Genomic DNA, 27296 nt, shown 5'->3' with positions numbered 1-27296 from the left:
TAGTTTTAAACTAAATTAGAAATGAAAACAAATCAACTGCAAAAGTTGTTTTTTATGAAACTGGTCGTCGACTGAAAACATTTGAGAGACTTTACATTTTTTGATTGGTCCTATACAGAAAGTCACATTGTCACCAAGATCTAAAACGTCCCCTCAAGACACTGTTTACACACTTCCATAAACCACACACTCATGTGCCATGGCGTGATGTACGCAAACTTGATGTACGCAAACTTCTCTTATCGTACTCTGTCAGCAGTAAGATAACGTTAAAGTAACTATCCAGTCCAAGAAAGGTGAAATATTGCACCTGACAGTGGCTGATGTGGAGAGGGCAGAACCAGGGAGGTACACTATATATACAAATGTATGTGGACACCCATTCAAATGAGTGGTTTTGGCTATTTCAGCCACACCTGTTGCTGACAGGTGTATAAAATCGAGCACACAGCCATGCAATCTCCACGGACAAACATTGGCAGCATAATGGACTTATTGCAGTGACTTTCAAAGTGTCAACTGCCTCTGCAAGCAACGTGAGCACAATAACTGTTCGTCGGGAGCTTCATGAAATGGGTTTCCATGGCCGAGCAGCCGCACTCAAGCCTAAGATCACCATTTGCAATGCCAAGTGTCTGCTGGAGTGGTGTAAAGCTCGCCGCCATTGGACTCTGGAGCAGTGGAAAAGTGTTTTTTGGAGTGATGAATCACACTTCACCATCTGGCAGTCCAACAGATGAATCTGGGTTTGGCGGATGCCAGGAGAAATCTACCTTCCCCAATACATAGTAGCAACTGTAAAGTTTGGTGGAGGAATAATGGTCTGGGGATATTTTTCCATGGTTCGGGCTAGGCCCCTTAGTTCCAGTGAAGGGAAATCTTAAAGCTACAGCATACAATGACATTCTAGACAATTCTGTGCTTCCAACTTTGTGGCAACAGTTTGGGGAAGGCCCTTTCCTGTTTCAGCATGACAATGACCCTGTGCGCAAGGCAAGGTCCATACAGAAATGGTTTGTTGAGATCTGTGTGGAAGAATTTGACTGTCCTGCACAGAGCCCTGTCCTCAACCCCATCAAACACCTTTGGGATGAATTGGAATGCCGACTACGAGCCTGGCCTAATCGCCAAACATCAGTGTCTGACCTCACTAATGCTCTTGATCTGTCGAGATTCAGCGGGTCAGACACAAGGCGTATGTGGCAGGGGCTCCTAACGATCACGGATTACGAAAAGAAAGCCAGCCGCATCGCGATCACCAACACCACCCACCCTAGCTAAACACCTTTTTTGCACGATTCAAGCTTGGTGATGATGATGACATGGGCTACATACTCATGGTATTCAATGAGGACGCATGTGAGTCATTCAAACGTGTTAACCCTAGCAAGGCAATGTGCAGACCAGCTGGCTGTTCTCTGACATTTTCAATGTCTCTGTAGCTCAGGTGGCCACTCAAGATACCCACTATCATCCCAGTTCAGTGGTAACTGAACTGAATGACAACCTCCATCCTCATCAACGCAGCTGCTGTGGAGACGGTCGATAACTTCAAATTCCTTGGCGTACACATCTCAGAGAAGCTGAAATGGTAAAACCACATGGTCACCGTGGTGAAGAATGCCCCGACAGCGACTCTTCAACCTCAGGATGCTGAAGAAATTCGGGCCTGTCCCCGAGGGCTCATCGAGAGCGTACTGTCGGGCTGCATCACAGCCTGGTACGGCAACTCCACTGCCGCGGACCGCGAGGTGCGTCAGAGGATGATATGCACAGCCGAATGCACCATTGGGTGCCCACTGCCTGCCCTCTAGGACACCTACAACACCAGGTGTTGCAGGAAGGCCAAGAAGAAGGGACCCCAGATACTATTTGTTATATTTCACTCAGTCCTGCATGTTGGAACTAGGAGCCAATGATTTTCACTGTACCCTGCAGTCACACCTCCAACCAGGCAGTACGTTCGCAGTGCTCCCAGACCGTTTGTGTAAAGTGTCTCCACGTCTGACATGATGCGTGTATATAAATCCTATTTCAGCGTGTTTCCACTAGTGTAGGTCACAAGTTGAAAGACAAATGGATGATCGTATAGACGTGCACTCACCAGGTCGGCCATTTGGGGTCATTAGACTACAGCTAGCCATATTTTCAAGTTAAAGAGCTCAATCGTGTGTGTTTGTCCTTACGTCAGCCTTCTCAGCTGCGGCTGCAGCTGCCTTGCCAGTGTCTGCTGGGCTCTTGCCCCAGCCTTTGGTCAGTCCAGCCACACCCACTTTAATATCAGCAGCATCCTGGGAAGAAGATGGAGAAGTAGGCCGTCATTCATGACTTACAGTCAGCAATTGTCCTCCTGTCTCCCAATCGCTTCTTATTTTGAAATTTGAGTCATTTAGCAGATGCTCTCATCCAGAGCGCCTTACAGGAGCAATTAGGGTTAAGTGCTCAAGGGCACATCAACAGATGTTTCACCTCGTCAGCTCGGGGATTCAAACGAGCCACATTCCACTTACTGGCCCAACTCTCTTAAATCGCTAGGCTACCTGCTGCCCTTCTTCTCCCTCTCTCCCTTTCCCTCTCTCAATCCCCCCCCCCCACACACACTCTCTCTCTCATTCATCCATGTCTCCCCGTCTCTCTCCTGACTCCCTCTCCTCCCTCACCTTATTCATAGGCTTGGGGCTTTCAGTGGCCACCCCAACGTTCCCTTTCTCCCACATGCTCTTGATGTTGCGGATGCTTGGTGTCTCTGGCAGGTCTGAGACCGGAGACTTAGGAGACCTCACATCCCGGTTGGTCTATGGAGAGGGAAAGGAGACATTTCATTTGTACATTTTGGTCATTTAGCAGACGCGCTTATCCAGAGCGACTTACAGTCAGACATCAAGATAATGCCACTTAAAAATAAATAAATAGACAAACTGGGAGACAAGTGGTTGTGTTTGTATTCCACTTATTTAGTTATTTAACCTTTATTCAACCATAAAAGTCAGATGAGAGCCACTTCTCAATTCACAATGATGACTACAAATGGACAAAAAGGTCCTCAACAAGACACAATCACCTCATTTCTGCCTCCTAGCTTTTTATTGGATTTTTGTACTCATTCTGTCATCTTATGACATGATGAGTCGGCCTCACGAAGCCCTGGAACACTATGCATTTAGGATGTGTCTATGCCTTACCTGAACTGCAGCAGTGTATAGGTCCAGTCTGTTGCCTATCTTGGAGACAATGGGAGCATGTGATGTCTTACAGCTGTAGGAGCGAGAACACACAAACCGTGAGTACAATGCAGTACACTCTAGACTGAAGGTTTACATGAATACCATAGTAGAAGTAAAAGGCAAGGAATGCTCACCCTTTCTGGGCTCTCTGGTTCAGGAATTCTGCTCTCTCCCCAATCTAAAAACACAAGAGAATAGACTAACTTAATTACACTTGTAAACACACTGTTGACATGCAACACACAGGTGATGCAATTGTCTGCTGCTCTCTCTCTCTCTCTCTTTCACCTCCTCGGTCCCTCTCTTTCCATTTCGTCTTTTCTCCCTTTAGACTAAAATTCGTACCATTCTTGGGCAGTTAGTTCTGTGAGATCTGAACAAAGTGAACCCAATGGTGATGACTCAGTGTTGGGTTGAGGAGTCAGAGACTATATTTTCTGGCTCTGTGAGACTATACTGTCACAGAGCCAGTATAAGCAGGGTCCTGTCAGCTCCTGAGCCCCGGGCCGGGAACCCAGAGCTGCTGTTTATGATAAATGACAAGTCCATAACGACACACACACACACACACACACACACACACACACACACACACACACACACACACACACACACACACACACACACACACACACACACACACACACACACACACACACACACACACACACACACAGCTAGCTGTGGATGCTCCCAAAATACTTGTCACAATAAATTCCTCTCAGTCCTAGACCTCCTCTAAACACCCATATTTGAGCACAGTTGTGAAACCAGCGGAAAAATCCCTGTTCTGAATTTCTGTTTTTATGAAAAGCTGTCTATCATTCAGAGGAAATAGAAACAGGCTTAACAATTAATTAATTACATAGCAGTTCCCCATGTTTGTATGAGAATAATTCTATGGATCTTTACTCAAGGTGTTGCATTGTATTGCTTTATGGGAAGACATTGCACATCAATATGGACACAATATCTATAGGCGATAGCTGTTGTTAATCGTCAACGGATCTCTCTCAGTTACTGTATTGGAAGCGGAAGCTTCTGTAGCGGAAGCCTATAGGGCCTCACCTTGCCCTTGGGCGTGACACCCAATGTGAAGGGTTTCTTGTCTCCGTCGCCCGATTCCTCGATCATCTGTTTCTTCTTCTCTGCAGCGTCTTTTCTTCTTTGCTCTATCTCTTCCTTCAACCTCTTCCTCTCCTCCTGTTAGAACCAGAGCAATAGCCCATTTAACCATCATTGTTATCGTTAGGGTTAAGGTTAAACCGGGATGAAGACAATTTTTTTTTACTAGGCACAATATTGAAGAAAACGTTCTGAAATGGGGTGAAAACATGTTTGTTTTTAAAAAATAATTTAGCTGTTCAATAAAGCAGGTAGTGATTCAAAAGAGTTAGTGCAAAAAGAGTCAATACAGGTAGTCCGGGTAGCTGTTTGGGTAACTATTTAGCTCTCTTATGGCTTGGTGGTAGAAGCTGTTCAGGGTCCTGTTGGTACATCGGTACCGCTTGCCATGCGGTAGCAGAGAGAACAGTCTATAACTTGGGAGGTTAGAGTCTTTGAACATTTTTAGGGCCTTCCTCTGATATCGCCTGGTATAGAGGTCCTGGATGATAGGGAGCTTGGCCCCAGTGATGTACTGGGCCGTTCGCACGACCCTGTATAGCGCCTTGCGGTCATATACCAACAAGTTGCCTTTTTGAGGATCTGAGGGCCCATACCAAATCTTTTCAGCCTCCTTAGTGGGAAGAGTCATTGCTGTGCCTTCCTGAATGTGTTGGTGTGTATTGACCATGTTAATTCAATAGTTATGTGGACACTGAGGAATTTGAAGCTCTCAATCCCCTCTACTACAGCCACGTCCCACGTCGATGTGGATGGGAGTGTGCTCAGCCCTCCCGTTTCCTGCAGTCCACAATCAGCTCCTTTGTCTTGCTGACGCTGAGGGAGAGGTTGCTGTCATGGCACCACACTGCCAGGTCACTAATCTCCTCCCTATAGGCTGTCTCATGGTTGTTGGTGATCAGGCCTACCAACGTTTTGTTGTCAGCAAACTTAATGATGGTGTTGGAGTCGTGCGCGACCACACAGTCATGGATGAACAGGGAGTACAGGAGGGGACTAAGAACGCACCCCTGATGGGCCCCCATGTTGAGGGTCAGCGTGGCAGATGTATTGTTGCCTACCCTCACCACCTCATTGTCGTAGCGGGATTTCTTATAAGTGTCCGGATTAATGTCCCGCTCCTTGAAAGTGGCAACTCTAGCCTTTAGCTCACTGCGGATGTTGCCTGTAATCCATGGCTTCTGGTTGGGATATGTACATACGGTGACTGGTGTAGTGTATGTTATCAGATGAATCCTGGAATATATTCCAGTCTGTGCTAGCGAAATGGTCCTGTAGTTTAGCATCCGTTTCATTGGACCACTTCCGTATCGAGCACATGACTAGTACTTCCTGTTTGAGTTTGTACTTGTAAGTAGGAACAGGAGGAGAGAGTTATAGGCAGATTTGCAAAAGGGAGGGCGAGAGATAACCTCTAATACTATTTTTACCCCGTTTTCTCCCCAATTTCGTGGTATCCAATTGGTAGTTACAGTCTTGTCTCATCGCTGCAACTCCCGTACGGTCTCGGGAGAGGCGAAGGTCGAGAGCCTTGTGTCCTCCGAAACACAACCCAACCAAGCTTGACACAACTCGGAAGCCAGCCGCACCAATGTGTCGGAGAAAACACCGTATGCCTGGCGACCGTGTCAGCGTGCACTGCACCCGGCCCGCCGCAGGAGTTGCTAGTGCACGATAGGACATCCCTGCCGGACAAATTTTCCCCTAACCCAGAAGACGCTGGGCCAATTGTGCGCTGCCCCATGGGTCTCCCGGTTGCAACAGAGCCTGGACTCGAACCCAGAATCTCTAGTGCCTTAGACCACTGCACCACTCGGGAAGTCCTCTAATACTTTTCTGTGTGTCGAGTAAAGGTGATCTTGTCGCCTCTACTTGCACAGGTGACATGCTGATAAAAATGAGGTAAAAGGGATTTCAGTTCCACTGCTTTAAAAACACCGGCCACAGGAATCGTTGCCTCTGGGTGTGCATTTGCTTGTTTGCTTATACAGCTTGTTGAGTGCGGTCTTAGTGCCAGCATCGGTTTGTGGTGGTAAATAGACAGCTATGAAAAATGTAGATAAAAACTCTTAGTAAACAGTGTAGTCTCATTGCACACCAGCTGTTGTTAACAAAGAGACACACACCTCCCCCCTCATCTTCCTCAAGGCTGCTGACAGGTCTTGACGATGCATTGATGCAAGATGTATATTATCCATGTCTTTGTTCAGCCACGTCTCCAAGAATCACAGAATAGTACAGTTCTCCAGGTCCCGTTGAATAGATAGTCTCAAATGGAGCTTGTACAGTTTGTTCTCTAGTGACTGTACGTTCTCAAACAGAATGGAGGGTAAAGGCAGTTTATTTGGTCGCCAACGTAGTCTCGTAAGGATGCCCGGCTCGTCTGCCACTTTTCCGCCGTCGCTTCCTCTTTCGAGTCCCGGGGAATTAGGGCCTGATCTAGTAAACAGAGCATCCAGAACTGTAGACTAGTTGAGGTATAAACTGTCATCCAAATCGAGATTAGTGATAGCTGTTCTGATCTCCAGAAGCTATTTTCGGAGACATTATGTACAAAATAAGTTAAGATCAGCGTTAAAAACCTCCACAACATAGCAGAATTGGTCAGGAGCCCGTACAACGGCTGCATTCCACTGCAGGGACATTCCACATCTGTCTGTTTGTCCGTCCCCAGTTCCCACCTGTCTGTCTGTCTGTCTCTACATCCCCACCCACCTGCTCCTTGGCCTTCTTTTCAGCCAGCTCTGCCTTCTTCTGCTTCTCTTCCTCCTCAATGACCTTCTTCCTCCCCTCCCTCTTCTTCTTCAGCTCCTCCAGCTCGGCCTCAGACTCGTGCTGTTTCTGCTTCATCTTCTCAAACTCCTCGCTGTCCGCCTCGTCACGACGCCGCTTCAGCTCCTCCAGCTTACGCTCCGCCTCCAGGCGCTCCTGGTCCTCGGCGGAGCGCGCCACACCGCCGTTCTGCTGCTTGGAGAGGGAGGACTCCTTCTGTTCAATAGAGGGCACAGATAGATAGGGGTCTATCATGAATCCATTGGTCTATCATTGGAGTGAGATTACAATACACCATCCAACATGCTTTATCTATTTCTATCAATTCGCCAATGGAAACCAATTGATGAGTGACGGACCAGTGGATGAGCAACAGACCAGTGGATGAGTTATACACCAATAAAAAGCATAGATATAGAGAATAGGTAATGAATGCAACAAACGGTGGTAGTAAAACAAGGCAACTGTTTTGTCGGGTGGACAGAAAATGATGCTCACTTCGTCTTTCCTCACTGATCTTAACTTCGGTTTCTCCAACTCCACCTTCGCAGCCTCCTGCATCAAAGTCCAACGACGTAGAAACAAAGACAAAGTTAGAGAATATAAACAAAATGGTGTCCAGTCTATGATTAAATCTATGATTTAGATCATCACCGACATAATATTTCTATTTGAGTCGACATTGCCACTTGATCTTACCCGCTTTTTGGACTTTTCCTCCTTGGTGGGCAGGAACACAGGGAAACATAACAAGGGAAGTCAGATAACTGTGGCATCTATCTACATATGTGAACTGTAGAAGCCAGGCAAATTGCCATACAATGGTGTCCCACTGCAGCCTGCAAGGTGAGAGCAATGCAGATGTACGTTGATGCTGACCACAGACACACACACACTGTGACAACACTGTGACATAACTTAGCCTGGTTGCTGATCTGTTCGTGCCAACTTCTATGGCTCAGTTTGGCATGACAATGATCATAGGAATTGGCAGGATAGACCAAACAGATCTGGGACCAGACTAGGACACAACTGCCCAAGTTCTCAATGATGCAAAGCAACACATCGTGACCACTCTGAGATCTGTGACCACACCTTAAAGCATGGGAGAATGTGGATATGGAAGGGGCCCAAACAGCGAAGATGTAAAACGCAGCAAAAACCTGGATAACCCAAATATATCCTCAACAATGTGTCATTTAAAATATATTGAATATAACTGTATTATTGAGCGTACTGTATTATGATACAGTAGATATGAGGAACATTGGAGTTATCCAGGATGTGAATGGAGGCAATCACCCTAAGTCACACTGATACCTCAACTTTATTTTTTTCCTCTGCTTGCTTTGATTTTTTAGCTTTCTCTTCAGCTTCTTTCTTGAGTTTTGCAGCTTTTTCTTCTTCTTCTCCTTTCTTGATTTTTACAGCCTTTTCTTTTTCTTCAGCCTCTTTCTTCAGGTTTACAGCCTTTTCTTTTTCTTCAGCCTCTTTCTTCAGGTTTACAGCCTTTTCTTTTTCTTCAGCCTCTTTCCTGAGTTGTGCATTTTTTTCTTCTTCTTTCTTCAATTTTGCAGCTTTTTCCTCTTCTTTTTTAAGTTTTGCAGCTTTCTCTTCCTCTTCTTTTTTAAGTTTTGCAGCTTTCTCTTCAGCTTCTTTCCTTTCTTTTTCAACCTTTTCCTCAGCCTCTTTCTTGAGTTTTGCGGCAGCCTCTTTTTCTTCCAACTCTTTTTTCTGTTTTTCTTCCTCTTCTTTCTTAGAGATCTCATCAACAGATTTATCCTCTACTGCCATCTTGGGCATAATTGATATTTCAAACCCGCACTCTTGTAGTGGTGCAGCGGGTACAACAAATTCAATACATTTCTCTTGTACTATTTGTGTTTCTTCAATGTCTTCCTATGAGATAAAGTACATTTTGTGTCAATATAACTTCCTGTAAATAACAAAACCTCCCATCCAACATTTATGCCCTTTAACATTAATCTAGGAAGCCATACTTTACCTCTTTCTTCTCTTTCTCCACCTCCTCAGCTCTCTCAGGCTCTGTGACGGGTTCAGGCTCTTCCTCCTTTGGCGTCGCCTCCTCTTCTTTCTCCTCCTCTCTACTCCAGGAGTTGGTGGTTACTTCCTCCTGGGCTGGTTTCTCCTCCTTCTCCTCCTCTGTGCCATGGTGGCGCCCGCTAGGGAAGGTCTCCTCCTGGCTGTTCTCATTACCATCGGTGATGGTAGGGTCGAACTCCTTCTGTCTATCTAGTGCCTCTTTCAACCTCTTCTGTCTGCGTTCCTCCCGCTTGGCCAGGCGGTCCAGGAGTACCACGTCATCCCCATCACCTGCTGAGGAGCTCACCTCTGCACCGGTGGAGGAGGACTCTGTCTCTGTCACACTGTGGAGTGGAGGGGAAAACAGAATGAATTAGTTGTAGACAAGCTATTGGTTAACACTGGAACTTATATTATTGTTACCAGATGGGTTCTTTCTACAGATCAGGTTCTTGTTCAGTAGGGAGAATGGGGTGGTTCTACATAAAATTTGTAGAAGACATTTTGGTTTTCAAGGATTTGTTCATGTTCTGGGTGTCCTGTGTTCTCTACCTGTGAGTGTTGTTGACCTCTGTTGTCACGGTGCTGCTGCTAGACTCCTCCATCTCCGCCTTTTTCATTCGTTCCTCACGAGCGTTTCTCCTACGCTCGCGAGCCGCCTCCTCATCATCATCAGTTGTGCTGAAGCCCCTGAAACAAGCCAAGTACACATAAATGGGATATGTTAGCCTTTTGCGTACAATTATTACTGCCATACAAATGACTGATATTATCCCAATGCCTATTGCATATCATTAGGATTCCCATACATACCAAACCATCACTACAATTATTTTCACCTATAGTGGCTCACATAACAATTGTAAGAAATCAATTTTTTGTTTCATCAAGTGTTTTACAGAGGGACATTTATAAGCTTCCGGACATTTATTTCCACCCTGGGGAGTTGCTTACATTGTGTCCCAAATGGCACCCTATTCCCTATAGAGTGCACTACTTTTGACCAGGGCAATTAGTAGGGAATAGAATGCCATTTGGGATGCAAACTTGGTCTTTAACCAAACATGGAGATAGGGAAGCAGAGAGAAGTGATGTACTGGACTTGGTCTCTGTTACAGTTATCTACATGGGAGGTGAATGTAAATTGTGTGTATATAGGCAGGTACAAACATACAGTATGTTGGGCTGAGAAGAGCCTCATTCCATCTCCGTTCTTTATACAACACTAAATCTGCCATGTAGTCATGGCCTTATCCTTATGTCCCAAAGTGTGATTATATAGAGTACATACACGTATTTAAGACACCTTACTGTAGATACAGCCACAGCTTTTAAAAGAGCTGTCTTAAACAGATTCATTTGTAGATGGGTTTACACTACAGACCCTATTGCAAGCATTCACAAAGAACATGCTAAATGGAGCTACACACAGGTTCAGACTAACAGGAAAACGCTAAAGTTCAGACTGCTCATCTGTCTAACCAACAATCTCGTACTGCTTTGAGAGAGATGATCCAGCCATAGACCTTACACTGCACAGTAGTGCCGACGGTCTCACAAACTATTCAAAAGATGAATTATCAGGTCTCGTCAGTCAAACACGTGACCCTGTACTGATCCACCATGTTGTCTCCCAGTGATCTGACCTCCAGAGCAATTACAGATACGGCGGATGGATGGATGGATGGATGGATGGATGGATGGATGGATGGATGGATGCATGCATAGTGTCGTGGTGGAGGAAGGTCAGACTGATAACACACACAGGTATGCATGTGTTGTGAATCAACACGTCACCGAGATGAAAGAGAGAGAGAATAGGGAGAGCCCCAGAGGGAGCACAATGCTCATCAACTGGACTCCCAGCCAAGATAAAGAGAAACCAAAATCCATATCACGATAACTTGACTGAATTATCTCGATAACGATAAATTGAATGACACATTAATGTGGACCACATTTCATTTATTTTTATTTTATTAATCTTAAAACTACAAAATGTTGTAGCTATCAAGTGGTCCATTAACAATCACCCATATTAGCATACTTGTTTCATTTCAAAATTCACATTTCTATGGTAGGGTTATAGATTATTTATCGCAACAAACCATATCAAGAAAATATCCACGATAACTGGTTGGTTTATTCGGAGTTGATAACTTTTGGTTTATCGTCTCAGCTCTGGAAAGTGGGATACGGAGATAGGAGGGTGCGAGAAATGGAGAAATCAAACAATCTAATCTTCTTATTATTGCCTTGCCTTCTCTCTTTCCTTATTCATCTCATGTGTGTGTGTGTGTGTGTGTGAGAGGATCCGTGGCTGCAGAGCATGCCATGCCGTCTCTCGCCTTGTTTATGAGGTGAGCAGAGAGCTTGAAATGTTGATAGAGAATGGGTATTATTCCCCCCCCACACACATATACAGTACGTTCGGAAAGTACTCAGACCATTTGACTTTTTCCACCTTTTGTTACGTTACAGCCTTATTCTAAAATGTATTAAATCGTTTCCCCCCTCATCAACCTACACACAATACCCCATTATTACAAAGTAAAAAATGTTTTTAGAAAAAAATAATACTTTTTTAACGGAAATATCACATTTACATAAGTATTCAGACCCTTTACTCAGTACTTTGTTGAAGCACCTTTGGCAGCGATTACAGCCTTGTGTCTTCTTGGGTATGACACTACAAGCTTGAGACACCTGTATTTTGGGAGTTTCTCCCATTCTTCTCTGCAGATCCTCTCAAGCTCTGTCAGGTTGGATGGGGAGTGTCGCTGCATAGATATTTTCAGGTCTCTCTAGAGATGTTCGGCTATGAAAAGCCAACTGACATTTACTCCTGAGGTGCTGACCTGTTGCACCCTCTACAACCACTGTGATTATTGTTATTATTTGACCCTGCTGGTCATCTCTGAACATTTGAACATCTTGGCCATGTACTGTTATAATCTCAAAAAAGGCACAGCCAGAAGAGCACTGGCCACCCCTCAGAGCCTGGTTCCTCTCTAGGTTTCTTCCTAGGTTCCTGCCTTTGTAGGGAGTTTTTCAGAGCCACCGTGCTTCTACATCTGCATTGCTTGCTGTTTTAAGCTGGGTTTCTGTATAGAACTGTGACATCGGCTGATGTAAAAAGGGTTTTAAAAATACATTTGATTGAGGTTCGATTGGGTTCAAGTCCAGGGTCTGGCTGGGACACTCAAGGACATTCCGAGACTTGTCTCGAAGCCACTCCTGTGTTGTCTTGGCTGTGTGCTTAGGGTCATTGTCCTGTTGGAAGGTGAACCTTCGCCCCAGTCTGAGGTCCTTAGTGCTTTGGAGCAGTTTCATCAAGGATCTCTCTGTACATTGCTCCATTCATCTTTCCCTCAATCCTGACTGGTTGCTTTGACATGTACTGTCAACTGTGGGACCATATACGCGCCCGGCCCGCCACAGTGCACGCGCCCGGCCTGCCACAGTGCACGCGCCCGGCCCGCCACAGTGCACGCGCCCGGCCCGCCACAGAAGTCACTAGTGCGGGATGAGACAAGGACATCCCTACCAGCCAAACCCTCCCTAACCTGGACGACACTAGGCCAATTGTGCGTCGCCCCACGGACCTCCCGGTCGCAGCCGGCAGCGACAGAGCCTGGGCGCGAACCCAAAGTCTCTGGTGGCAGAGCTAGCACTGCAATGTTATTTTGAAGTGTAAATGTCTAGGAGCAACAACGGCTCAGCCTCGAAAAATTGTCTTTCCTCACTACCGAGTTCCAAACTTCCAGCACAAGAACTGTTCGTCGGGAGCTTCATGAAATGGGTGACCATGGCCGAGTAGCCGCACACAAGCCTAAAATCACTATGTGCAATGCCAAGCGTCAGCTGGAGTGGTGTAAAGGTTGCCGCCATTGGACTCTGGAGCAGTGGAAACGCGTTCTCTGGAGTGATGAAGCACGCTTCACTATCTGGCAGTCCGACGGAAGCATCCGAGTTTGACGGATGCCAGGAGAATGCTACCTGCCCCAATGCATAGTGCCAACTATACATTTTGGTGGAGGAGGAATAATGGTCTGGGGCTGTTTTTCATGGTTCGGGCTAGGCCCCTTAGTTCCAGTGAAGGGACATTTTAACGCTTGAGCATACAATGACATTCTAGACAATTCTGTGCTTCCAACTTTGTGGCAAAAGTTTAGGGATGGTCCTTTTCTTCTTTCAGCATGACAATGACCCCATGCACAAAGTGAGGTCCATACAGAAATGGTTTGTCAAGATCATTGTGAAAGAACTTGACTGACCTGCACAGAGCCCTTACCTCAACCCCATCAAACACTTTTGGGATGAATTGGAACGCTGACTGTGAGCCAGGCCTAATCACCCAACATCCGTACTCGACCTCACTAATGCTCTTGTGGCTGAATGGAAGGAAGTCTCCGCAGCAATGTTTCAATATCTAGTGGAAAGTCTTCCCAGAAGAGTGGAGGCTGTTATAGCAGCAAAGAGGGGACCAATTTTTTTATTAATTTTTTTATTTCAGCTTTATTTAACCAGGTAGGCCAGTTGAGAACAAGATCTCATTTACAACTGCGACCTGGCCAAGATAAAGCAAAGCAGTTACACATAAACAAACGTACAGTCAATAACAAAATAGAAACATCTATGTACAGTGTGTGCAAATGTAGAAGAGTAAGGAGGTAGGCAATAAATAGAATATTGAGGTGAAATAGTTCAAATGTAGCATTAACACTGGAGTTATAGATGTGCACGTAGATACTGGGGTGCAAAAGAGAAGGAGGGTAAGTAATAATATGGGGATGAGGTAGTTGGGTATGCTATTTACAGATGGAATGTGTACCGGTACAGTGATCGGTAAGCTGCTCTGACAGCTGATGCTTAAATTTAGAGAGGGCAATTCGTTCCAGTCATTGGCAGCAGAAAACTGGAAGGAAAGGCGGCCAAAGGAAGTGTTGGCTTTGGGGATGACCAGTGAAATATACCTGCTGGAGCGTCTGCTACGGGTGGGTGTTGCTATGGTGACCTGAGTGAGCTGAGATAAGGCGGGGCTTTACCTAGCAAAGACTTAGATGACATGGAGCCAGTGGGTTATGCGACGAATATGTAGTGAGGGCCTGCCAACGAGAGCATACAGGTCGCAGTGGTGGGTAGTATACGGGGCTTTGGTAACAAAAAGTATGGCACTGTGATAGACTACATCCAGTTTGCTGAGTAGAGTGTTGGAGGCTAAGGATGGGTAGGATAGTCAGTTTTACGAGGGTATGTTTGGCAGCATGAGTGAAACTAGACATTAATGCCCACAATTTTGACGAGCAGGTGTCCACATACTTTTGGTCATGTGGTGTGTATACACACACTCATTAATTTACAGATGCTGGGGAGGAGAGGAAGTGCGCAGGTTTTCCGAATGACAAAGGTTGCTCTGAACCATAAGTATTTCTCTTCAAGAATACCATCATACTGTACATACTCATGTTGATATGTTACAGATTATAACAATTGGGGAGGGGGGGGGAGAGAGGGAGAGAGAGAGACTCAAGTTGTCAGCTCTGAAATAAAAACAGCACTCAAAACATCCCAGCGTCTACAACGTGTCCTCGGGCCCAGGCCGTGCTGCAGCAAGGCTCTGTGTGTGTGAGGCTGCACAGGAAATGCAGGGCAGGAGCCGGACTGTGAGAAAACTGCAGGCCCGCCCTTCAGACCACAGTCAGAGCAGGGGCTGAAGGGACTTCAGATAATATTGTAGATACCATACATGCAATGGGCTGTAGTTTCATCCATGAGCAAACAAACAATGCACCGATCGTTGTCTCCTTCATTAAACAGAGAGTGACATACATACAGTGACTTCTCACAGCCTCCTGTACCCAACAATACAGATGCTGTCATTTACAGCCTATTCCATTCGACTGTTGACGGAGATGTGACACTTTTAGATTGATACTCACGCTCCAATCGGGAATACTTGGTCTCTTCTGGACATGTTTTAAACCAAGTCTACAATATAAAGACAGACTGAAATGTGACAAATCTGTTCTTTATTCTGCAGAGAGGCTGGGATTTTGAAGACATCAATTTCAATTAACTTTTCCTTTTGATCAGTTCAGCACACGTGCAGCACTACAGACGTTTTCACACACCGCGATTGCAGAACCCCACTGCATTATGGTGGCCAAACTCACAGCTAAACTACTGAATCGCTCTCTTTCCCTGCACCCTTTCTATTCTTTCTCTCCCTCTCTCTCTCGCTCTCTCACACACCCACACGCTGGCGGTGCTTCCTGCTGAGCAATAGAACCATTCCTCTTCGCTGGACGAAAGCCTCTTGATCCAAACTGACATTTAGGCGTGGTCACAGTGGCAGCTTAGATGATGCATTGCAGTAATCTGTGACTTTGTCTGGGAACGATTGTACTCTCCCTTAAATTCCACAGACACGCACGCACACACACGCACGCACACACACAGACGGAGGTCTGAACTCTCCAAACAGCCCAGCCAATCTGTTCACTAATGAATGAGCAAAGCAATCGAGCTCATTAAGCAGTCATCACTTCAGCCTGCCGCTGCATCAAAGTCTTCTGTCTGTTTCTGTCTACTGCACAGGGCTTGCTGGGCCAACACATGGATATGCTCAGACAAAGACAGAAACCATTACAGTACATATACTGTGCTTTCACACATACACTCACACACATGCTTGGATATATTTTTTGGAAAAAAATGGTTCCAGAAAGGATTCTTTGGCTGTCTCCATAGGATAACCCTTTTTGTTCCAGATATAATTATTTTGGGTTCCACGTAGAATCCTGTGTCTAAACGGTTCTACATGGAACTCAATTGGGTTCTACCTGGAACCAAAAGGGGTTCTTCAAAGGGTTCTCCTATGGGGACCGCCGAAGAACCCTTTTTAGGTTCTAGATTGTACACTCTTCGAAAGAAAAAAAGGTGCTAACACATCCACACACACACACACACACACACAGTACACACACTCAAATTGTACAAGCACAACTGGTCATTCATTATCTGTCTTACAAGCCCATATATGGCTGCGGGACTATGGGAGGTTCAGGAGGAAGGGAAAGTGCCTCATGACTCTGCACAATGTAAACACTGCATACCAAGGAATCGGCGGTTTCATTCAAACAAACCTCGAATGCTGTTCATTTATTCTCCATAAAACATCATTATAGCAAACGGATATATTCCACAGTAAAAAGCAGATTTCCTAAACAATGGAAAGTGTAACGGAATACGTAAGGTTTAATCATAAGCAGAATCGATTGATTGCCTGCCAATGGCGACACAGAACAAGATGGACATCTAGGCAAGCCTGCATCTGTTCAAGTTAGAATGACTTAGAAGCTGATGTAGAGTGATGGTTGCCCATACAAAACAAACAGTACCTTATAGCAAGCAAGGAGAGATGAGCAAACCCTAAAAATCTGAAGAAATGGAAGCCTCTAGGAGCCAAAAACAAATCCGCTGCCAAAATAGAACATTTATAGAGTTTGTTTGTTTGTGTGCAGTAAGTCAGTCAGTCAAACAGTCAGGTTTCGAATAGAATTGGACACCACTGAAACTAACAAATCAGATTGATGTCGGGGGATAGGAGACGGGCCCAAAGCTGTCTGGAATGACGTCTCCTGTTATCCTGTGTGTGCATACAAGTGTACCTGCATGACAATAGATACAATAAATGCTGAATGAGGTGTACCAGTAAAAATGCCCAGTGAGAAGGATGAATTTGGCAAAGAGATCAGAGAACTCTTACTGGGTTCAGATGAGGCAATGGGCTTAACTGGAGGAGAGCACACATTTGGGTTTAAAGCTCATCCACCATATTAGATCAAATCACATTTTATTTGTCAAATACTTTGTAAACAACAGGTGTAGACCATCAGTGAAATGTTTGTGTGCGTGTGTGTAAATGTGTGTGTGTGTGTGCGTGTGTGTGTAAATGCATGTTTGTGTGAGCGTGCTAGACAGACAGGTCACTCACTTCTCTGCGTCTAGACGCATTTGCTCACGCCTCTGCCTCCTCAATTCCATGCGCTGGTCAAAGTCGTCATCCATGGTGGCCTGGGAGCGTTTCTTCTGTGTTCAGACTGAAAGAAACCAACACAGACTGGTAAAGTTTAACATCATTACAAATTTACACAACTTCTATGCCGTAAGACTCTGTACAGAGGTCAGTATGCTGAAATGAGGACGTGCAAAAAGGTTTTCATTGATGCCGTGAGGGAAAATGCCAAATCTAGCCTCAACACTTTCCATGTTTAACTCCAAATGACATAACCTTTGACCTTACATCAGAAGAACCCTGACAGTGACATCATTGGTGATTAAGTGCCTGTAACTCATTCACATGAAGTAGCATGACACCGTAAAGACCTGCACAAACATTTGGGTGCTTAAAACTGCTGTGGTATAACCAACCCCTGCTTTTCTTACATCAGAGCTCTTAGTTGTCACACCTAAAGCCGCAAGAAATAAATCAAATAAATAATATGAATAAATAGAAATATGATGAAACATCATCATCATCATCATCATTCCAATCACAATTCTCTGGGACTAACTAGGCTAACTGGGATGGGAACTCTATCAAACAAAACAGGCACAAAGTAAAGACAAAACACAAGATAAGCTCCCCAGTCAACACAGAAACACACTAACATTCACTGGACATGACTCGAAGTAGGACCACCCAAGAAACATTCAACACTCAGCATTATGACATTCTCTGGCTCTCTATGGGCTACTGAATAGTAGGGGGAAAAAATCCCATAGCTATACAATACCTTAGCTGTAGTGAGTAGCGGACGCTTAGGTTTAGTCCATGGGCAGCACTCCCTCCTCTCTCAGTATATCAACTCCACAGTCTGGTTTATATCTCAGGTCTCTCTGCTACAGCACAAAGAATTCCTGCTTGCTCTTTCAGCAACTATAACTACCAGAAAAGGCAAAGCCTGTCTCTTCCCTCTCTCTCTCTTGCTCAGCCTCCCTCCCTCCTTACTCTCTTGCTTGCTCCCTCCCCTCCTCTCTCTCTCTCTCTCTCTCTGTCTTGCGCAGACAATCTTACTCAAACTATTTTCTCTTGTTTTGCCTTCTCCTTCTATTCACACGCTCCTGATGTCTCTTCCCCTCTCTCCCTCTAGCTCTGTCTATCCCCCTGTTTTTTTCTCCTTTTTGTTTCCATCTCTGCCTCTCTCTCAACCCCTTTCCCTCTACCTTTCTCTCTCGCTCCTTCGCTCACCATTCTCTACCTCCCTCCTACAGTATCTACATTTTCTTTTTAGCCTGCTTGTGTTTATAGAGCTGTCACTGGTTAGCTAAACTCAGCAGCGCTGGTTGGAATAGGGTGTTAAAGGCAGGCAGGCAGCAGGCCAGCAGGCAGCCAAGCAGGCAGGCAGTCTCCTAGAGGCCTTCACTTCCTCTGAGTGGCCAAAACTACCCGGCAACTGATTTTCCAGCCCACAGAGAGGACCAGGGTCGGGGCAGAGACAGGAAAGACACAAACATGCCAAGAAGATACAGTACGGCCCCAGGACAGTACTATACAGGGTTGCAGATTGTATTCCCTCGATTCACTTCCTTCCCTCTCCCTCTGCGCTGCAGAAGCCATTGTCTATGGCATTCACATAATGCCATAATGTCATTATGAGAAAGAAAAACAAACACAAGTATTTTAGCATTTACAGCCTTGGTTTTGGACTTTTTCAACTATTCAAAAGTGTGTGGGTATCTATTTTGCTCATCATGAACACACTTATCTTGCCAGAAAGGGGGGAAAAGAGCATCTGAAAATGCATTACATATCGTGAAAGTAAATAACAAAAGATATTAAAGAGATAATAAATAGTACATCTCTGCCAAAGCATATTTACTAAATATCTATAAAACACTGTTAGTTCATGATAATAAATCTGTATTTAGGATGGTATAGCCAGGCAGGCCAGGGGGTCATTTAGTGAAGTGCAGTCCACTGTGTAACACTGTAAGCCTGTAAAAACCTTACAACTTACAAATGAAAAAAACTCTTACTGGCTGGCTGATAGAGCTCCAGGCACGACTCCAACACCATCATTAAGTTTATAGATGACACAAGAGTGGTAGGCCAGATCACCGACAACGACGAGACAGCCTATAGGGAGGTCAGAGACCTTGCTGTGTGGTGCAAGGACAACAACCTCTCCCTCAACATGATCAAGACAAAAGGAGATGATTGTGGAATACAGGGGGGGGAAAAAGGACCGGGTATTCTCATCGACGGGGCTGCAGTGGAGCAGGTTGAGAGCTTCAAGTTCATTGGTGTCCACATCACCAACAAACTAACATGGTCCAAGCACACCAAGAGAGTCGTGAAGAGGGCATGACAAAACCTATTCCCCCTCAGGAGACTAAAAAGATTTGGCATGGGTACCCAGATCCTCAAAAGGTTCTACAGATACACCATCGAGAGCATCCTCCTGACTGGTTGCATCACTGCCTGGTATGGCAACTGCTCGGCCTCCGACCGCAAGGCACTACAGAGGGTAGTACGTATGGACCAGTACATCACTGGGGCAAAGCTTCCTGTCATCCAGGACCACTATACCAGGCGGTGTCAGAGGAAGGCCCTAAAAATTGTCAAAGACTCCAGCCACCCTAGTCATAGGATGTTCTCTCTGCTACCGCATGGCAAGAGGTACCGGAGCACCAAGTCTAGGTCCAAGAGGCTTCTAAACAGCTTCTACCCCCAAGCCATAAGACTCCTGAACACCCAATCAAATGGCTACTCGGAATATTTGCATTGCCCCCCCGCCGCCCTTCTTTTACACTGCTGCTACTCTCTGTTGTTATTTTCTCTGCATAGTCACTTTAATAACTCTACCCACATGTACATATTACCTCAACTAACCGGTGCCCCTGCACATTGACTCTGTACCGGTACCCCCCCTGTACATAGCCCCGCTATTGTTATTTTACTGCTGCTCTTTAATTACTTGTTACTTTTTTTCTTTCTTATTCTCATCCATATTTTTTACAACTGTATTGTTGGTTATGTGCTCGTAAGTCAGCATTTCACTGTACGGTCTACACCTGTTCTATTCGGCGCATGTGGCTAACACAACTTGATTTGATTTGAGATCTGTCGGAGCAGCCCCATTTCTTACATTATACACCACAATAATAGCTGAACATTATTTGACGTACAAATTTGATGATTCTATGTTCATAAGTGACTGACTGACTTAAGCTGTTAATTGGAGGCTGTGTTGTTCAGAGAGAGTCTGCTTCCACTGTGAAGAGACTTGATTGGCAGACACAAGAATAGAGTCGTCGATGAGGAATAAACAGATGCTGAAAGAAGGGATTTATGGGCTCGTGCCTTCAGCCTTTCATTGAATTACTCAGCCGGAGTACGTGTGTACTTCTGACATGAATAGACCAGGCATGCTTGGGTAATGCCAGAACCACAATACTGGAAATAAATGGACACTTATTCCTTAGCGGTATTGTATCTTCAAAGCAGTGTTTCCCTTAGTAGTAGCTAATTTATCAAATTCCATCCGTTACCTTCAAAGAGTTCTAATAGCATAGACAAACAAGGTAATCAAACAAGGTAATCAAACAAGGTAATCACAACCTGTTATGGTTTTGTAAAGTAACTGTGTATTCTATTTTGACATAATCCTGATACTGACTTGGCATGTCATTGACAGCTCCCTCTACTGTAAATTCACATTAAGTTGACAGTCGCTCTGCTCACTGCCAGTAATGTCTACTGTGAGAAGAACAGAGTAAGGGTGTGGGAGAAAAGAGTAGTCACGAAGCAAGCAGTTCACTGCCAGTAATGTCTACTGTGAGATGAACATAGTAAGGGTGTGGGAGAAAAGAGTAGTCACGAAGCAAGCAGTTCACTGCCAGTAATGTCTACTGTGAGAAGAACAGAGTAAGGGTGTGGGAGAAAAGAGTAGTCACGAAGCAAGCAGTTCACTGCCAGTAATGTCTACTGTGAGAAGAACAGAGTAAGGGTGTGGGAGAAAAGAGTAGTCACGAAGCAAGCAGTTCACTGCCAGTAATGTCTACTGTGAGAAGAACAGAGTAAGGGTGTGGGAGAAAAGAGTAGTCACGAAGCAAGCAGTTCACTGCCTGTAATGTCTACTGTGAGAAGAACAGAGTAAGGGTGTGGGAGAAAAGAGTAGTCACGAAGCAAGCAGTTCACTGCCTGTAATGTCTACTGTGAGAAGAACAGAGTAAGGGTGTGGGAGAAAAGAGTAGTCACGAAGCAAGCAGTTCACTGCCAGTAATGTCTACTGTGAGAAGAACAGAGTAAGGGTGTGGGAGAAAAGAGTAGTCACAAAGCAAGCAGTTCACTGCCAGTAATGTCTACTGTGAGAAGAACAGAGTAAGGGTGTGGGAGAAAAGAGTAGTCACGAAGCAAGCAGTTCACTGCCAGTAATGTCTACTGTGAGAAGAACAGAGTAAGGGTGTGGGAGAAAAGAGTAGTCACGAAGCAAGCAGTTCACTGCCAGTAATGTCTACTGAGAAGAACAGAGTAAGGGTGTGGGAGAAAAGAGTAGTCACGAAGCAAGCAGTTCACTGCCAGTAATGTCTACTGTGAGAAGAACAGAGTAAGGGTGTGGGAGAAAAGAGTAGTCACGAAGCAAGCAGTTCACTGCCTGTAATGTCTACTGTGAGAAGAACAGAGTAAGGGTGTGGGAGAAAAGAGTAGTCACGAAGCAAGCAGTTCACTGCCTGTAATGTCTACTGTGAGAAGAACAGAGTAAGGGTGTGGGAGAAAAGAGTAGTCACGAAGCAAGCAGTTCACTGCCAGTAATGTCTACTGTGAGAAGAACAGAGTAAGGGTGTGGGAGAAAAGAGTAGTCACAAAGCAAGCAGTTCACTGCCAGTAATGTCTACTGTGAGAAGAACAGAGTAAGGGTGTGGGAGAAAAGAGTAGTCACGAAGCAAGCAGTTCACTGCCAGTAATGTCTACTGTGAGAAGAACAGAGTAAGGGTGTGGGAGAAAAGAGTAGTCACGAAGCAAGCAGTTCACTGCCAGTAATGTCTACTGAGAAGAACAGAGTAAGGGTGTGGGAGAAAAGAGTAGTCACGAAGCAAGCAGTTCACTTCCAGAAAATGTTGGCATAGAACAGCTAATAAAAATAAATCAAAACGGCTCGTTGTTGTTTGCGGCTCCAGTTCCCTGTGGATTTTTTTTAACATCCTAGAATATATGCGTTTAAGAAGGGAGAGGCTGCGATCAATTTCAATTTGTGCTTGGCTGTATGACAAACCCTAGTCCATAAAATAATAATGATACAGTAATACCTAATAATATTTCTGGAGGATACATCAAAACTCCATAAGTTGGAATAGTGGAGTGTGTACAAGTAGACTAATTGCCTAAATAAAGGAAACACCAACATAAAGTGTCTTAATAGGGCCATCGGGCCACTACGAGCCAGAAGAGCTTCAATGCACCGTGGCACAGATTCTACAAGTGTCTGGAACTCTATGGGAGGGATGCGACACCCTTGTTCCATATCATTTGATGATGGTGTTCTCATGTGCCAATTTCATGGTCATCAAACCATTCAGTGACCACTCGTGTCCTGTGGATGGGGGCAATGTTTCCTCAAATTCTGGGGGGCACTGAGCAAATTTGAGATCTTGTGAGCGGAATCTTGAATGCTGTGAGAATTTTGTGCAACTTCCGAGGCGTGTTTACAATGAAGACTGAGGCTGTACCCTTACAGTTTTAGACAGTAACCAATATGCTATTGTAGCTATTTGAGCATAATGTAGGCTTGCCAACCAACCCAATGGAGCAAATCCCATTACATCTTCACATGGAAATATCTTTTGATTTCTATGATATAGCCTTCAGTTATCTATATATGTAGTGTTCAATGCAGGCTTAGATTGCATGAGACGTTTAATTATTATTACCATACAGAGATTTGGACAATGGGGTCTACCCCCTCTGCCTATTGGCTTATTTGCATATTCAAACCTGTCTCAAAATACAACCCTGCTCCTTTAATTAAGACCTAAGCTTTTTACCTGACTGGCTTTTCAAAGACAGCTTGAAATATAGCCTACACGTGTCATGCTCTTGTAGGAAGCAGTAACTCATTGCTGTCCTATACTTATCTATAACTGGGCTAATAACTCCCTAACTAGCAAAGAATAAAAACAAATGTTGATCTTGAACCGATGTGAAAAGCGCATAAACTCGAGGGTGATTGAAAGACTGCCTGTGGACAACCCCCGCCAAAAAAAACTGCTCCGTTGCGATCTAGCTCTGCCTACAACAAAACCACAGACGCAATCTTAGATTTGTTTAGGTTTGTTGCACTGATAAGGGGCTGATATTTTTTATTCGATCACAGGAAAAACGATCTATATAGTGCAAACTAATCGGGCGAATTCAGTGTTCAATCTCTTGCATCTCTAGCATGGCATTTCTTCTGCACCACAGTCTTGGAGGTGCGCTATCGTGCACGCGTACAGTTTAGCAGGAACATTGGATGGGAGCATTATAATTGTGTATTTTATTTTACGTTTTTTTTTTTTTAACTAGGCAAGTCAGTTAAGAACAAATTCGTATTTACAATGATGGCCTACACCGGCCAAACCCGAGCAACACTGGGCCAATTGTGCACCGCCCTATGGGACTACCAATCACAGCCGGTTGTGATACAGCCTGCATTACTCGAGTGCTTCCATTGTTTTGGCCATTACCTGTATATTTGACTGCTTCGTGCCTTCTCTCCCTTGAAGCTGTGTGCGAATACCCATACTGTATACTACATACTATTAGTTCATTTTAGTATACTGTAAACGAATGGTATCCGTTCAGTTGAGCGTACTAGCACTTCACTTGTCTACTGGAAGTTGAGTGTGTTCGTAAATTCATTCTGGAGTGCCAGAATGTGCACTGTGCGTTCGTAAATTAAGAGCGTTGTCATAATATTATTGTCAGTTCGTAAATTCAGAGCGTTTCGCCCTCAGAGCGCACACTGGACGCTCTGGCGGAGTAGTTGGGTTGATCCGAGCATTCTGACCTCACAAAGGCAGTCAAGCACCCAAGCGAACTGGCTAACTTGCTAGCTACTTGCAGACAAATGAAAGGACACCTCACTCCGACTATTTTAATCTCTAGCAGAGCTTGTTAGGCTGTTTTTATGTGTGCTCGAGGCAACCATTTAATTACGCCTTTTTGCCAACATTTACTGACACTCAATGAGAGTTTTATATATAACTGCTCTGGCACACTCAGGCGAGAATGCTCTGAAATCAGAGCAGATAGTCAGAATTAACAATGTCCATTCAGAATGCACAACGACTATACAGTTTAGCTAAAATAAGAATGACATGTATAATCAAGTCAAACATTGGGTAATTATTTAGATAGCATATAGTTAATATACTGACAAATTCAATGTATTAGTAGCCCACTAACATACCTGCGGTACATACTGCTGTAATGATATGCGGTTTGTAAAATGCTGACTCCACCGCTCACATCGCATGCGCGAGCAGTGCAAAAAATAAATGTAGAAATCTATATTATTCAATTATTGCGCCAACGAGCGTCTGCGTTGCCATCGGCTAAAATAGAAGTCAGTTCTATTTCTGACACAGATCGCACTTCAAGTCCTGCCTCTCCCATCTCCTCATTGGTTTATAGAAGCAGGTACCTAGAAAAAGCCTATGAGGAGAGATGACTAGAAACGAGTCGGTTGACCGTTTTGTCTGGATTAATTGTCGGAGTAGAAGACCTTCTGCATTTCAGGTGAAATAACTCTGTTTAAATCTCAGGACAAATTAGCTAGCAAGTGCAAGCTAGCTAGCTAAATTGCCATAAAGGTTGACTGCTTTTCGACTGGTCCCCAAATTAATGTAATTGGTTCAGAGTTTGTTTTGATATTTTAACCTGCATGTCGTGATGGCGTTTGGTGTTGGGGGACAAAATACATTTATGCACGACGGCGCGCAGCCGGTTTGGGTTCCGTGTAAGAATAGTGTAGCTAACAAATTGTCAGCCAACATAAAATATAATGTAACTTATTTGAAAAGCCATTACTTTATTACATTGCGCAACATTAACATTTGTTAGAATGAGTTAAAGCAATGAATTTGTACCCGCTCTTGTCGGACTTCGGCTGCACATTCTGCCATTTTCTTCAAATCTGAAAACTTGGCGAAGCCACACCCATTTTCTTAAAATGCCATTATGGGCCTTAAAAAGCACAGAAAGTGTCCACTGCTTGTATACCTCGTATTTTGGTGAATTTAGTACGACATCCAGGATCTTTAGGCATACTAACTATTTGTACTATGACCAATAAGCATACTCAACTTAAGTCACAATAGTACAGGCAGTTACATGGTAAAACTATCAGGTATGAAGGGAAGACCCAGATGCAGACCACGTTGAATAAACAATAGTTTAATGTTCCAAACAGGGGCAGGCAATGGACAGGTCAAGGCAGGCAGGGGTCAGAACCAGAGGTGGGGCAACAGTACCGGATGGCAGGCAGGCTCAGGGTAAGGTCGAGATTGGTAATCCAGAGGGGGCAGAGGTACCAGCTGAGAGTCAGGGTCAAAACCAGAAGGGCGAGAAAAGAGAGACTGGAAAAAGCAGGCGCTGAGACACAAGTCGGTTGACTTGAACATACAAAACAAACTGTCGCAGACAGACAGAAAACACAGGTATAAATACACAGGGGAAGATGGGTGACACCTGGAGGGGGGTGGAGACAATCACAAAAGACAGGTGAAAGAGATCAGGGTGTGACAAAAGCAAAGCCAAAAGAGCAGGCAAGCCTTCTTTCACGGTTTCACTGGGGGCACTTCCTTTCCCGGCTGTCTCACTAGTGTGTCCTGGGTAGTGTTTAGTATGAAGAAAAGTTTTTGAAACGGAGTCAAATGGGGAGGTGCTACTTGCATCTGTTCAATTAGAACACAAAGCTCTGGAAGATATCATGCTGGGATTTCTTTCCAGACAATTTAAGCATATCAGTGAATCAAGTGCTGCAGTTTGAGTATATCTAAGAGCAACTTATAAACAAATAGATCCACATGAATGTTTAATGTACCCAATAGATCTGTAAGATTCTAGTACTGGAGACAGAAATAGTCGCAGCAGAGAACCCACTGGGCACAGACTTCAATTCAACTATTTCTTCTATTCCCACAGTGGTTCAATGTCATTTCATTGTAATGTGTTGTGTTGTGTAGTGGCTTTACTGGCATGCATCCGCATTTTATTATTATTTTTTTTGCCCCCCAAGATTTACATACTAAATTCGCCCCTGTGTGAGCTCTGGGTCATGTGACTTATCACTCTTGATATGACTGCCTATTCCGCCCCCTTGTTTGCTGTCCCTACTCATGTTGACAAGTGACAACTTTCAATTCCAGTGGTGAAATATGTGCTCGGAGAGGAGTGACAGGATTGAACAGTGTGAAGGTTTATGAAATCACACCGATCTCAACATCCACAGCGATCAATCAGCCAAACCAAGCAGTGGCACTGCCATTTTGTTGTTTTTTGAAGGAGTGGGCCTTTAAACTTAGCCTTATATGGTAATGTAGGATGTCTACCCAGTTATAGATGGTCTACTTCAATGCTGCAGTCCCATTACATGTTTTATCTTTGATATCTGATCTTAAGAGGGGGCCACAAGGACAGTACAATGCATTACAGCAGGGCACTAGTGTATTCTGGTTTAGATTTCACAATGACCAACACCATATACAGTAACAGAGGCTTAAAACCCGAGCAGTCTGAAAGAGGCCTGTAAACCACTTCAACATATCAAACTCAAGTGTATATTTGCCAGAGCGCAACCTTTTTAAACCAAATGTTAGTTTAAGAAGGTGATAGTTCTGGGAGTGTTTTTGACTCCCCTACAGAAAGCAACATTGAAGATATACTTAGTGTTCAGTCTGTCTATACATTGTCTCTCAAAATAACAATAACTGAATATAAATCCAATGTTTGAGAGTATTGCCAATGTCTAAACCAGTGTGATGACTTGTATTTTTTACTTGGCACATGGCAATTTTAACGGCAACAGTTATTTTTATGTGCACTACGTCAGCGCGCACCGCCTCAATTTGATGGAAATTTCT

The 27296-nt window shown here is 44.5% G+C and overlaps 1 protein-coding gene across 6 annotated transcripts in view; it reads right to left on the bottom strand.

Moving 5' to 3' along the window:
* The window catches only part of LOC118400883 (non-muscle caldesmon-like), a 58353-nt gene that overhangs the window by 6766 nt on the left and 24291 nt on the right, over nt 1-27296 (bottom strand). For 2 of the 6 annotated variants that reach the window (XM_035797868.2, XM_035797872.2), the window contains exons 2-13: nt 17164-17269; nt 9717-9854; nt 9127-9508; nt 8442-9020; nt 7821-7841; nt 7620-7676; nt 7065-7337; nt 4293-4427; nt 3359-3402; nt 3183-3255; nt 2661-2795; nt 2187-2291 (exon numbers count right to left, since the gene is read on the bottom strand). In XM_035797868.2, the coding sequence (XP_035653761.2) occupies nt 2187-2291; nt 2661-2795; nt 3183-3255; nt 3359-3402; nt 4293-4427; nt 7065-7337; nt 7620-7676; nt 7821-7841; nt 8442-9020; nt 9127-9508; nt 9717-9854; nt 17164-17237 (2016 nt within the window). In that variant the 5' untranslated portion in view covers nt 17238-17269. Of the gene's footprint in view, nt 1-2186; nt 2292-2660; nt 2796-3182; nt 3256-3358; nt 3403-4292; nt 4428-7064; nt 7338-7619; nt 7677-7820; nt 7842-8441; nt 9021-9126; nt 9509-9716; nt 9855-17163; nt 17270-17600; nt 17639-17965; nt 18150-27296 lie in introns of those variants that run through there. The other 4 variants (XM_035797870.2, XM_035797869.2, XM_052474665.1 and 1 more) reach the window with 4 other exon arrangements.

Source organism: Oncorhynchus keta, chromosome 22, assembly GCF_023373465.1.
Source record: "Oncorhynchus keta strain PuntledgeMale-10-30-2019 chromosome 22, Oket_V2, whole genome shotgun sequence".
NCBI lineage: Eukaryota > Metazoa > Chordata > Actinopteri > Salmoniformes > Salmonidae > Oncorhynchus > Oncorhynchus keta.
The sequence above is the reverse complement of the archived record's forward strand: the minus strand, read 5'-3'. Positions and strand labels throughout refer to the sequence as shown.